Genomic DNA, 14143 nt, shown 5'->3' on the forward strand with positions numbered 1-14143 from the left:
ACACGGGCTGCCAAGGCCCTCCCGGTGCTCAGGTGACAGTGGCAGACCTCTCTTTAAGTGTTAATGGGACGTCACCAGCTGTCCGCACAGGTAGATCCAGAGCCCTGCGCCGAGCCATCTGTGCATCCTCCATCATCACTGCCTCTGAACAGAGAAAAGGGAGAGAGAGGGGGAAGCTGGGAGAAGACGGTGGCCGTAGCTGGGAAGAAAGAAACGGAAGGAGGGATTAATAGAGAAAAGGATAATGAGAAAGAGTTGTGAGCTCCCGGTGGAATACGGCCAGCTGTCACTCACTGCCCGGTCGGCCACCTGCACTTCTTTCCCACACTCGCTGATATCAAGCGCTTAATCATGTGATGCAATGCAAATCACATTCAGGCTCTGTTAGGCTGATCTAGGATCAGCTCTCCATGCTGAACTCACGCTTTATTGAACGGTTCAGCTGTTACGGGTCTGTGCTTTTGATAAGATTTGAACTTTGTGGAGCATTTAAACCATAAGTATTAACTAAAATATGATTTTTTATGTAATATATTGAATAACACACATACAGTTAAAATTATAATCAAGTGTGCATAATCTTTAATGCATGACAAAAGATTATTAAAACATAATGATTTAAAGTATACTTCAAAATAAAAAAAAATATTACAAAGTGCACTTTCAGTCATGAAAGATAGAAGATACTAGGAAAGCTTCTGACATTCACATTCACAGTAAAATTCTTACTGCACCCACATTTTCTTCATAAAATGAGAAATGTAGTTTAACTCGTCACAGCATGAATCATTCAGTGCTTTATGAAGAGACAGAAAGGTGAGAGAAACACTCAAGATGGTGAAACAATTACTGAATGCTGCAGGGCAGCTGCCCTCAGAATTAATTAAATTAAATTCATAATTATTTATCATGGCTCAGTCATAAACCATCTGAAAAAAACAAAAAGCATCTTAAATCAACCAAAGCTGGTCTGTTTCAGCAGATAAACCATTGATATAATGAGCAACACACATACTGTATATATGGGCCATTGGTGTAAACTGCTGTCCCACGTCCAAAACACACATTTAATAAGCATTTAAGTATTCAAATCTTCGATGTTCACTAAGATCCTTCTATTATCTATTGAATCCCACAATAATATTTAAAACATCATTAAGCTTTATATATAAAATCATCATTTATTGGGTACTTTCAATTGGGAGGTGTCTGTCCTGAACCATAACTCAAAGTTTCAACTTAATATGATATTTTGCATTTTTTTCCCATTGTTGTTTTTAAAAATATATGCACGAGATATGGCAAGCCAAAAGGGTCAAAATCACGCTGTAGATAAATCTCGTTTACATCCAAAACACTGTATTTGCAACACTATCTCACGACCAATTCATACGTATTTTACGAGGGCGGGGTTTGGGTTAGGCCATTCGTATGAATTCATACGAATTTGTCAACTCGTCAAATATGTACGATTTAGCAAAAAACGTATGAATTCGTACGAGTGAGGTCATATAAATTCATATGAATTAGCCACCTCGTAAAATACGTATGAATTGCCGTGAGATCGGGTTGATATTTGACGCTGTTTAAGACGGTGTCGAGTGGGTTCTGACTACTGAGCACCTCTGATTGGCCGCTGCGTTCACGCGCTCAACAGATATGATTGTGATTGGCTCAACATTTCTAAAAACATGCTGTAAATAGAAACCTTTGATGCTTTGATGCCACTACTGTACTGCAGAAAAGCTGGTAATGTTAACTTTTTTCTTTTTCTTTTAGTACAAACTGGTCCCGGCTACCAAAATCGGGTCTCCTTTAGGACCCCAAGCGATCCCATTGGTTCAAATTGCTTTTAATAGGTACTCTTTTTAGTGCCTGATTACAATTCATACAAAATCATGTTATGATAAGTACTGTTTTAACTACTTTATAATGACCATTTATGTCTGTATTAGTAAGCATAGCATACAGATACGCGATTATTCACAATTATCTTTAATGTAATTACGTGTTAAATTAAATATTAAATGTCCAAATATTTCAGTTTATCAACAAATTAATGATGTTCAGTTATTATTATTATTATTTATTAATTAACAGTTAAAAAATTACATTCAATTGGTTTTATTATGCATTAATGTGTTTTTGTATGCATTATATAGGAAGCTATGCGTATTTTAAATTAAAATCATTTGTATTTACTTAGGATAATCATTGAATGACAGTTTGGGGAGACCCGATTTCAAGCGAGGACCTGATTTGCATGACACCGGTACATTTGAGAACACACTACATCATAATTTTAAATTAAATAGTCAAAATTATAAGATAAAAACTATGACTTTCTTTGTGACAATTATGGCTTTTTAAGTCCTAATTTTGACTTATGTCATAATTTTGGCTTTTCATCTTATAAATATGACTTTGTATCATTTCACATTTTTTATCTTATAGTTATGGTTTAGAAAAGCATGTTTTTTTCTTATGTGGCAGAAATGGCTTCCATAAAATTCCACTATTTACAAACTGACAAAATACTGTTAAACTGAGTCATGGTAATGAAAATACACACATTCATGAAGGCACACAACATTACATCAATCATGATAAATGTCTCTGAGGCCCCCTTGAGGAACGAATATGTAATTACAGAAGCTCAAGTAAATAAACTGTCATAAACTGCAGATGGGGACCCTTTATAGGGCATATTAGAATGACTTGAACAATAAATCAAATATTCCTAACACATCACTCAGGCTTGGTTGAGATTTAAGGAAGACTCCAATGAACGGCTGATGAATCAGAGGATTTCTGCAGTTCTGATGTCGCCACTATTGAGATAAAACAGAAATTTAGATGTGTTTTTAACACTGATAATAATCATAAATGTTTCTTGAGCAGCAGATCAGCATATTAGAATGATTTCTGAAGGATCATGTGACACTGAAGACTGGAGTAATGATGCTGAAAATTCAGCTTTGATCACAGAAATAAATTACACTTTACTATATATTCACATAGAAAACAGCTGATTTACACTGGAATAATATTTCACTTTTCTTACTGTATTTTTAATCAAATAAGTGCAGTCTTGGTGCATGAGCAGAAGAAACGTCTTTCAGAAACATTACAAAATCTCACTGACTTTTGAACAGTGGTGTATTAACTGTGGAAGTTCAGTCAGTTCATTAATAATAAATAATTCACAAGACTGGCGGATTTTCTTTAATGAATACAGCTTTGAATAATGATGAATTATTATTGTCCAAAGGAAGATATTAAAGAAGCAGACACAGACTCACAGTCACGTCTGTCTGATGTTCACATAATCCGACTCTCTCTGAGGCTAGAAGAGGAAAACAAGACTCAATTATTCATTAAATAGATCAGCTAACCAGTTTTTGCTATTTTAAAGCTTTTTTTTTTTTTTTTCCAAATACAAAAATTAAACATGCAGAAAATAAGTATTTACCATATTTGATAAATCACTTTTTTTGGCCAAAGTTGGGCTGGTGGATTTATGACCAGAAGCAGACAGCTGTTGCACACACACACACACGTACAGATCAGTTGAGACTCAAGTATTTCAGTATTCAGTGGTGTTGTACTATAGTATAAGGGGTAAAGGAGAAATGGAGATCTACCTCAGTGTTTCTCTTGAGTTCAGCCATGATTTCATAAGGTCCTTCTCCAGAAGTACCACCATATGACTGGAATTTAACAAGAGAAACAGACAATTCATTTGACAAGAGTTTTCTTTGAATTTGTCTGATCTGTTGTTTCTTAGAATGAAGTATTAAATTTCCCCCAGAATGATTCTAATAGAAGTGCTGAATCATTGTGTGTTGCGTCATCAGAAACAGATGAGGATGATGTAATGTCTCTGAACTCACGGATGAGGATCGGCTCCTGTGCATCGTTATGTACTGACTTTCCTCTTCATTCACAGATGTCAGGCATCCTGAAAGAACAGGTTCAATTTAAAAACAACTGTAGCTATAAAAAAAGTCCATTAAGGTTTGCCAGCCAACAAAAAGTATTCTAAGAACATTTCACTGAAGTTCCCATTAAGTTCTGAAAACATTATTACTCTGAACATTCTAAAACATTCTTGGTATGTGAACGTTAATGGAACATTCCATTTCTTCAAACATTATGGGAACGTTACTTTTCTCTGAACGTTCTGAAACAAGTAGAAACATTTAAAAACCAGAAGAACATCCAACTGAAACATTTAAAACAATAAAATGTTGAATAAATAATGTATAAATGATGTTTTTGTGCTAAGGTCTTGATAACATTATGAAAGACTATTAATGTTACTGGAGGAACGTTTGTTCAGAACTGGACACTGTGACTTTATGTAACTTACTTTCTTTGCAAAATGTAAGTAGTTTCAGTGCTGAGTAAATGATTATGATCAGGAGAATTTCCAAAACCACAGGCAACAGAAAGAAAATAGCCGTCCTAATGCAACAGAATAAAGAAAATATATTAACTTCTGAATAATTGTATCCATACATCAAAATGGCATAATTTCAATGTTAATATTTTTGCAAAAAAAGGGGGAAAAGCTACAAATGCACTATTGGAAGTTCTCAAATTCAAATAGATATAAATGGTTGAATATTCTGTCATCATATTTTAGATATTTTTTACAAATATTCAAGTCGCTGTTTGCCTCAAAATGAATTGAATATCATGTATTATTTTGAAACCACCTGCATTCAATATATGGAAAAGAGCAGCTTGGACATTATTAACAACAGAGACATTGTGGTTTGTAAGTTGATGAAAAGCTAATAAGTAATTCAATCTTAAAATTAAAAAAATAATTATCAAATACTTTCAAACAAACAAACAAACAAACAAACAAACAAACAAACAGATAATAAATATCTTGTTTCATTTCAGCTGATGAAAAAGTTTATGAATCGCTATGGAAGCTTGTTTCCGCTACAGAATAAAAAAGGAAAATTGCGACTTTTTATCTCACAATTCTGAAGTTTTTTCCTCACAATTGTGAGTTTATATCTCACATTCTTTACTTTTTTTTCAGAAGTCACCATTGTGAGTTATAAAGTCAGAACTGTGTGATATAAACTTGACTTTTTCCTCAGAATTGCAAGTTTATATCTCACAATTCTGACTTTAGAACTCACAATTGTGAGTTTATATCACTCAATTCTGAGAAAAAAGTCAGAATTGTGAGATAAAAAGTCGCAGTTACCTTTGTTATTTTTTATTTGCGGAAACAAGCTTCCATATCATATGAGTTTGGAGCCACATGAAGGAGAGTAAATGATTCAAGTGTTTTCACCTCTTCCGGGCTGTGAGTGTGATCCGATCCATCTCTGCAGTGACCAGCGCCTGAGTATGATGTACAGTAATATGAACCGGCATCTGCTGGTCGTTTGTTGAGCACGAGTACCAGCCTGTGTTCTCCTTCTTCAGTCCGCTCATGGTCACAGTCATGTGTTTCTGATCAGATCTGATCTCAACCGAGGCTCCGTCTAAAGTCCCAAACATCCCCGTCACGCAGCGATCTGCAAACTTACACCATTTCACATCGCTTTGCCCATGATGATAGCAGGTGACGGTGACGCTACCGTTCTCAGATCCGCTCACGTTCTGACGGTTCACATAAAGACTCGGAAGGCCTAGAAATGCCATAGAAAACATCAGCTTGCAAGCAGTGTAGCAAGTAGCAGTGTAGTGCAAGTAGTTACAGTCAAAAACAGGCAATTTACCATAGGAGATATATGGTTTATAAAGCTTTTCAACAGTTATTGAGCCAAAAGGACTAGTTCACCAAAGTTGTTTTTTGAAATAATCTCCAATATTTAATGAATGATTCAGTGGACAGCGGCGGTCCCAGAGGCAAAGTTGCTCAGAATGAGGATTTCTATCAAATCGTGCAATACACAATACGCACATGAAAAACACAAAAGATGGTAACGCTTTAGATTACAGCCCGGAAAGTACTGCGTAATTACAACAAATTTACAGCATAACTTTCAATAATTATAGTGTAACTATACAGTAAGTATCTGTAAGTATAGGGGAACAATATGTAAAGTATTGGGAATAAAGGGGTAACAACCAGGGAAAATAACAAATTATTTATACAGTAAATATATCTAAGGGGTACTTATGACATGGGCCGTAAATTAAAGTGGAGCTTGTTACCCTCTTATTTCATGTAGTTACAGGGTAAGTAATTAATAAAATGCAAACAATCTGATATCACTGACTCCGAAACCTTTATTTGAAAAACAACTTTATTAAAAACAGGTCTATAACACTTATTATTCATTTTTTTAAATCAACTTTTCATTTCAAACTCTAAAGTCCTGACAGAAAGTAACAAGATTTGTCCGTTTTTTGGTTGTTGTTGTTTCTCAGCTGATGAATCTTAAGAAGGAATCTCATTGCTGTTCTGTATTATAAGAAAATACAGTACACCCCGAAATTTTCTCATGGTTTAGGCTATTCATCTTTCCGCTTCTGACCAGCTGTCACCAGCGCCTGCATGAGATTCGACTTCGCGTTCGATAAAGCACATTGAAATGAGCAACGTGAAGCTTTCATGACGTTCTCGCGGGAGATTTGTGTGAAACTTGCGCGAGAACTGCTGTCTCTGTTATTCTGTCTTGTTTGTTTCTCATTATCTGTTATTCTGTGTATTTTGTATTACTAAAAAAAAAATAATAATAAAAAAAAATAAAAAAAACTGACGGCATCCAACATGTGCGTGAGTTTCTCGGCACACCTACGTCACGCTTCAAGTTACGTCAAGCATGAACTCTCAACCCTCACGTGCACGCGCAGGAGACAGCTGGTCGGAAGTTTTAAAAATATTCAAATATTTGGTATTTTTCTTACAAATACGTATCGTTTCACTTCAGAAGACATTGATTCATCCATTAGGGTCGTATGGATTACTGTAGTTATTGCTGTTTGTGCTGTTTGATGCTTCGACTTTTAGGAAAACGTGAGCTTGCATTATAAAGCGTTCCCAGATGATCTATTTTTTTCCTAAAATCCTTTTTGTGTTCATCTTAAGAAGGAAAGTCGTATACTGTCACGATCTATAGTGTGAGTGCCCTATCTGCCACTTGAGGGCACTCCATCCTGGACTCTTTCACCCATTGACTACACTACCCATAACGCACTGCCGGACTCATTATCCCTTTATCACTTCATTACCACCAGCTGTCATGCATCATTTAATCAGTGTCTGTCTATTTATACCCTGTCTGTTTCTGTTCACTTCCTGGAGTTTTCAGTTCACTTTCCCAGTCTGTGTTGCTCCCTGTTCCCGTGTTTTGTTTTTGTTATTTTTTATGGACTGATACCTGATTTTTGACTCATGCTTGTTGTGGACTACGATTTTGGATTTCCCTAATAAATTACCTGCTATTGGATCTGTCTCTTGTCTTCGTGTGTGAGTCCGTGACATATGCATCTCAGATGGCATGAGGGTAAAAGATGAGTAAACGGTGAGCACATTCCCGGGTGTTCTGTATTTTTTAAATACAGAATAGCAAATGGGATTCCCTCTTAAGTTTCATCAGTGGAAAGAAAGAAGAAGAGGAACAAGAGGAGGAGGAAGCCAAGCAAGAGAAACGAATAAGAAGTGTTGCAACTTTAAATCTGTTTTGAAATAAGTTGTTTTTCAAATAAAGTTTTCCAAGTGATATGACTGTTTGCGTTTTTATTTATTTATTTTTATTAATTACTTACCCTGTAACTACATGAAATAAGAGGGTAACAAGCTCCACTTTAATTTACGGCCCATAATGTCATACTTACCCCTTAGTTATAAAATATTAAAAGTATGAATAATTTATTTTTCCTGGTTATTATTATTCACATATTGTTCCCCTATACTTACACATACTTACTGTATACACTATAATTATTGAAAGTTACGCTGTAAATTTGTGGTAATTACGCAGTACTTTCCGGGCTGTAATCTAAAGTGTTACCCAAAAGATTGCTGATTTCTTTCAAATTTTTTACAGGCCTCTAGTGCCGGCCTTCATTAACCTTGATAGCTGCTCAAACTTCATTGTTCATGTTTTTTGAGATACGTCAATGTCCTCATAGACAATCATGGCACCTCGGACGAAGACTGCATGCCAAATTTCAAGTCATTCGGACTAACGGTGAAGTAGTTATAGCCGTTTTCATGTTTTTTGTCCTGTTATAGCGCCACCAAGTGGACAGTTGCATCGTTCTTTTACACACAACCACAGAATGAGCTTTTACATAGATGTGCCAAATTTGGTGAAAATATCTCATTCCGTTCATGAGTTATAGCCATTTTAGTAAAAATGGCTTCGCCCACTTCAAACGTTTTGGCGGCCCTTAGAGACCGTGAATTGAAATTTTCAACTGTTTTTGATCATTATTGACAATCAGACTCTAGAGAATCCTGCTGCACTGGTTTGGTTCCGATCAGGCCAAAAACCTAGGACTAGGGCTCCTGTTTGCCACCTGATGTCACCTGTTGGAGTTTGGGTTCCTTGCCGCTGTCGCCTTTGGCTTGCTTAGTTGGGGACACTTGATATTTGATATTCAACAGTGTTTTGATCTGCCTGCATCGACACCATTGTATGCGAACTGAACTGAGCTGGATGATGACGTCACTGTTTACTCCAGTGCTGATACAGATAAATTAACTAAATTAATTAAATAAATTATAATTTTTCATTTATAATTTTAATTACATTTGATGAATTAAACAGATCGTAAACATATATTATGTAAAAAGGGTTCTTTGAAATTGAGTCAAGAACCCTAGAGAGATCCCCACTGAGAGCGTGAGATGGTCTCACCTGCTGTGACATCCAAGAAGAAGCCTGCATGTTTATCAAAACCAGAAGGAATATGAACAGCACACCAGTACTGAGCCGACTCCTGAACATCATCGAAGCGGACAGTGTAGATGTTACGTGATGAATCGTCGGAGATCGATACCTTTTTGTGATGATATCGCTGGTCGAAGGACTTTATATCATTACTCAAAAACCAAATGCCTCCAGCACTCAAGTATTTGTATGAAAATGCATATTTCTGTTCATATAAACAAGGAATTATGACAGACTGTCCTTTCTGAACGGATATTTTCCTGACTGTGGTGACATCTTGAGCCCCTGCAAAAAAGAAATAGTATATATTTAAAAAAAAAAAACGAATTCATACAAAAATCTGTGGCTTTTTATGCTATTTTGATTTTTGAAATAACATTTAAAAACATAACTATAAACATAAATATAGCCCAACAGTTTGATCAAACATATTTTGAATCTTTTTTGAATTTTTTTTCCAAAATCCTAAACTTTAAAGGTTTACTATGCAACTTTTTTTGTTCAATATTAACAACAATATCATAGTTAATATTCTTGAATTTATAAACTGTATTTTATATACAAATCTTTAGATTATTCAAGGAAATGATTCATATTTTGACAGGACAATAAAACTAGTGTAACGAAGCATACGGATGCTGGTGTTAATCGTCTCACCTGAGAGATTCATGAAGATGCAGAGGAGGAGAAGACAATCTAGATCCATTGTTGTTTCATTGTGAAGATGTTTGCATGTGAAAATCTTCTCCCATCTCGAGTTCCTCTTCTTCTGCAACACCCTACCACTATTTTGCAATAGTATTTGTGGACAGTGTGACGAAACCAATTATTTATTTATAACAGTTTTTAAGTCAGGTGATACATTCCCCCAAAGCAAGAACAGAAGCTTTTTTTTGTTGTTGTTGTTGTTGAAAGACGAGCTATTGGCATTTTCTCTAAAAAAGTCTTTCCAATGCTTCACAAAAAACAAGAAATAAGCACTGTTAAACCCACAGTTTTTCCACTTGATGAAAATAAACCACAGACTCTGGTATTGCATTATTCCTCACACAGGCTATCATGAGGTCAAAAACAAACTGAAACAGTGAGAAAAAAAAGTTCCTCTACAGAGAAGAATGAGAGAGAGAACAATACATTCATGTTAAAATTCTGTGTTTGAGTGTTATGTTCCAGGTGAAATAGATTTAATACAATTCAAAAATCACATTATGGGGGACAAAAGACATAAAAATCAGGTAAAACAGTAAACCTTTAACATGAATACTTTCTTAAACATTACAAAAAAACTAAACATGAGAACATATGGTTTTAAAACAGCAATGAACAACATTTTTATTTGTTTAAATGTGAATATTGTATTTTATTTTATTTTTTATTTTCATTTTTTTATGTGCTTTCCTGAGCTCAAACAGTAGAGCAGGTGCTTGCAACGCTAAGATCATGGGTTCGATTCCCAGCAAAATTCACATGAACTGATAACCATTAAATCACATCACAGTCGTAATATGAATTTCATAACATTATAAAACATTATAAAAAGTCTGATTATAGAACTATTTCACTTTTCTGACCATAGATTCATATATGTTTTTATTATCCATCGCAGTCATCTACAACAACACACGAGAACACGACCACAGAGACAAAAACACAACAAAAATAGAGTTATTATTAATACTCTGTAAAATAATTATATTAATAATTATATATATATTACTGTACTTTCTTTACTGTATCAAAAAAGTACCTGCATGTTTTGCTTAATTCCAGTCATGATTTCATAAAGATTTTCAGCCTCGCTGCTTTTCTCATTTCCCTATTAAAATAAAATGTGTAAATAAATTAATATCAACAACCACAACAATTCATAGTGCAAGCAGATTAATGCAACAAACGTTATAAAAAAATTACCTGATTGCTTTTAGTTCCAGACATGATTTCATAGGGACTGTCACATGTTACCTCCTTGTTTTTCTCATTACCCTATTAAAAATAAAATGAATAAATAAATTAATAAGTTTATTAACAACAAACTTATAACAAGTTATTATGGAAGCCCGTTTCCGCCACTAAATAAAAAAAATTAAAACGGTAATTGCAACTTTTTTTTTCTCACAAATGCGAGTTTATATCTCAGAAGTGTGACTTTATAACTCACAGTTGTGAGAAAAAAGTCAGAATTGTGAAATATAAACTTGCAATTGCATGATAAAAAGTACTTTTTACTTTTCAAAAATTACTTTTCAATTAGTTTTTATTTTATTATTTAGTGCAGTAAACGGGCTTCCATACTTTATTGTACAAGCAGATGGATGCTATTAATGTCATTAAAAAAGGACCTGGATGTTTTGTTTAATTCCAGGCTTTGCATAGAGATTTTCACATGTAACCTCATCATTTTTCTCATTTCCCTATAATAAAAATAAAATGAATAAATCATTTAATAAGAACAACAACAGTTTATAGTGCAAGCAGATGTTATAATGATTATTGATGTTATAAAAAAGGACCTGAATGTTTTGTTTAATTCCAGACTCTTCGTAGAGATTTTCACAAGTAACCTTGTCATTTTTCTCATTTCCCTATAATAAAAATAAAATTAATAAATCAATTAATAAGAACAACACCAGTTTATATAGTGGAAGCAGAAGAATGTTATTAATGTCATAAAAAAGGACCTGAATGTTTTGTTTAGTTCCAGACTCTTCGTAGAGATTTTCACAAGTAACCTTGTCATTTTTCTCATTTCCCTATAAAAATGAATTAATAATAATAGTGATCAAAAGCTGTGATTTTTCCAACAGCCATGCATTACAAACATTACTGTGAATGTGAAAGTTGTGCTTCGGACGAACAGTCACTTACTTTGGGCGAGTGTTGATTGTTCATGCCTTCAGAAGGATTTGACGTTTCAACTCTTTGTTCTGCAGATACACACACGTGTAATAAATATGCTGCTAGTCATTGTTTCTCCGTCTGATCAAATAACTGAATCACTTACTTCTTTTGTAGTTTACTTTGATCAGTATCACTGCTGTGCAGATGATCACGGGCAGCATCACCCCCAGGATGGCGAGCCACAGGACGTGCTTCAGCCCAGGCCTGAGTTTGGATGAATCAAGTGAGGTCAACTAATGTCTCGTGAGTATTTTGGAAAATGTGTACAGATGTGTAGCTTACTGGTCTTGACTGGATTCTGTGGTGTGACCTCTATATTGAACAGGGACTCGTCTTGTATTTAGGGCCTTCCTCACAGTAATATGAACCGGCATCTGTGACTCTCCATCAGAGCAGTAGTACCATCCACTGTCCTCTTTCTTCAGCTCGCGCAAGGTCACATTCAGAGCATCACCAATGATATGCACTACAGTTTTATATGAGGTTCTCTGAACACAAGAGCCTCCGATCTGACACCACTCTGACGCCCCGTGACAGACGACGACAGCGTTCCCACCCTCATAGCCTGACACGTATTGACTGGAGACATGGAGTCTGGGTTCACCTAAACATTTCACACAACACGCATTTGCATTTGTTTCTTGCTAATTTATGTCTAAATTTATACATTGCAGAATATGAGAAGAAGAAAACTATGGAAGCTTGTTTGGGCCACAGAATAAAATAAAAAATAAAAAAAGGTAATTGTAACTATTCATCTCACAATTCTGACTTTTTATCTTGCAACTACGAGTATTTATCTCACAATTCTGACTTTGTTGTGAATTGTGAGATTTAAACGTGTTATTACAAGTTATAAAGTCCAAACTGCAGGATATAAACTTGCAAATGTGAGAAAAAAGTCAGAATTGCAAGATTTAAACTTCACATTGCAAAAAAAAATTCAGAATTGCGATATATGAGGATGCAATCCTAAGATAGTCAGAATTGCAAGATATAAAGTTGCAGTTGTGAGAAAGTGAGAATTGCAAGATTTGAACTCGACATTGCAAAAAAAAATCAGAATTGCGAGATATAAAGTCGCAGTTGCAAGAAAGTCAGAATTGCGAGATATAAAGTCACAAATGTACGATAGTCAGAATTGCGAGATATAAAGTCACAAATGTACGATAGTCAGAATTGCGAGATATAAAGTCACAAATGTACGATAGTCAGAATTGCGAGATATAAAGTTGCAGTTGCAAGAAAGTCAGAATTGCGAGATATAAAGTTGCAGTTGTAAGAAAGTCAGAATTGCGAGATATAAAGTTGCAGTTGTGAGAAAGTCAGAATTGCGTGATATAAAGTTGCAGTTGCGAGAAAGTCAGAATTGCAAGATATAAAGTTGCAGTTGCGAGAAAGTCAGAATTGCAAGATATAAAGTTGCAGTTGCAAGAAAGTCAGAATTGCGAGATATAAAGTCGCAGTTGTACGAAAGTCAGAATTGCGAGATATAAAATCACAATTGTACGATAGTCAGAATTGCAAGATATAAAGTTGCAGTTGCAAGAAAGTCAGAATTGCGAGATATAAAGTTGCAGTTGCAAGAAAGTCAGAATTGCGAGATATAAAGTCACAAATGTACGATAGTCAGAATTGCGAGATATAAAGTTGCAGTTGTGAAAAAGTCAGAATTGCAAGATATAAAGTTGCAGTTGTGAAAAAGTCAGAATTGCGAGATATAAAGTTGCAGTTGTGAGAAAGTCAGAATTGCGAGATATAAAGTTGCAGTTGCGAGAAAGTCAGAATTGCAAGATATAAAGTTGCAGTTGCGAGAAAGTCAGAATTGCAAGATATAAAGTTGCAGTTGCGAGAAAGTCAGAATTGCAAGATATAAAGTTGCAGTTGCAAGAAAGTCAGAATTGCGAGATATAAAGTTGCAGTTGTGAGAAAGTCAGAATTGAGAGATATAAAGTCACAATTGTATGAAAGTCAGAATTGCAAGATATAAAGTTGCAGTTGCGAGAAAGTCAGAATTGCGAGATATAAAGTTGCAGTTGCGAGAAAGTCAGAATTGCGAGATATAAAGTTGCAGTGGCGAGAAAGTCAGAATTGCGAGATATAAAGTTGCAGTTGTGAGAAAGTCAGAATTGCGAGATATAAAGTTGCAGTTGCGAGAAAGTCAGAATTGCGAGATATAAAGTTGCAGTTGCGAGAAAGTCAGAATTGCGAGATATAAAGTTGCAGTTGCGAGAAAGTCAGAATTGCGAGATATAAAGTTGCAGTTGCGAGAAAGTCAGAATTGCGAGATATAAAGTTGCAGTTGTGAGAAAGTCAGAATTGAGAGATATAAAGTCACAATTGTATGAAAGTCAGAATTGCAAGATATA

At 35.0% G+C, this 14143-nt stretch overlaps 1 protein-coding gene across 1 annotated transcript; it reads right to left on the bottom strand.

The window, feature by feature from the left end:
• Positions 1 to 636: 636 nt before the first annotated feature.
• Positions 637 to 9639, bottom strand: si:ch1073-59l16.1 (polymeric immunoglobulin receptor). Its single transcript, XM_067377966.1, has 9 exons — positions 9534 to 9639; positions 8844 to 9161; positions 5321 to 5660; positions 4373 to 4467; positions 3894 to 3961; positions 3645 to 3710; positions 3473 to 3538; positions 3303 to 3346; positions 637 to 2831 (listed from the first exon to the last, which is right to left on the bottom strand). The coding sequence occupies exons 1-8, from the start codon at positions 9580 to 9582 to the stop codon at positions 3305 to 3307; spliced, it is 1044 nt and encodes a 347-aa protein (XP_067234067.1). The 5' UTR covers positions 9583 to 9639; the 3' UTR covers positions 637 to 2831; positions 3303 to 3304.
• Between the last annotated feature and the right edge of the window lie 4504 nt (positions 9640 to 14143).

The sequence above is a fragment of the Chanodichthys erythropterus genome, chromosome 23, assembly GCF_024489055.1.
Source record: "Chanodichthys erythropterus isolate Z2021 chromosome 23, ASM2448905v1, whole genome shotgun sequence".
Taxonomy (NCBI): Eukaryota; Metazoa; Chordata; class Actinopteri; order Cypriniformes; family Xenocyprididae; genus Chanodichthys; species Chanodichthys erythropterus.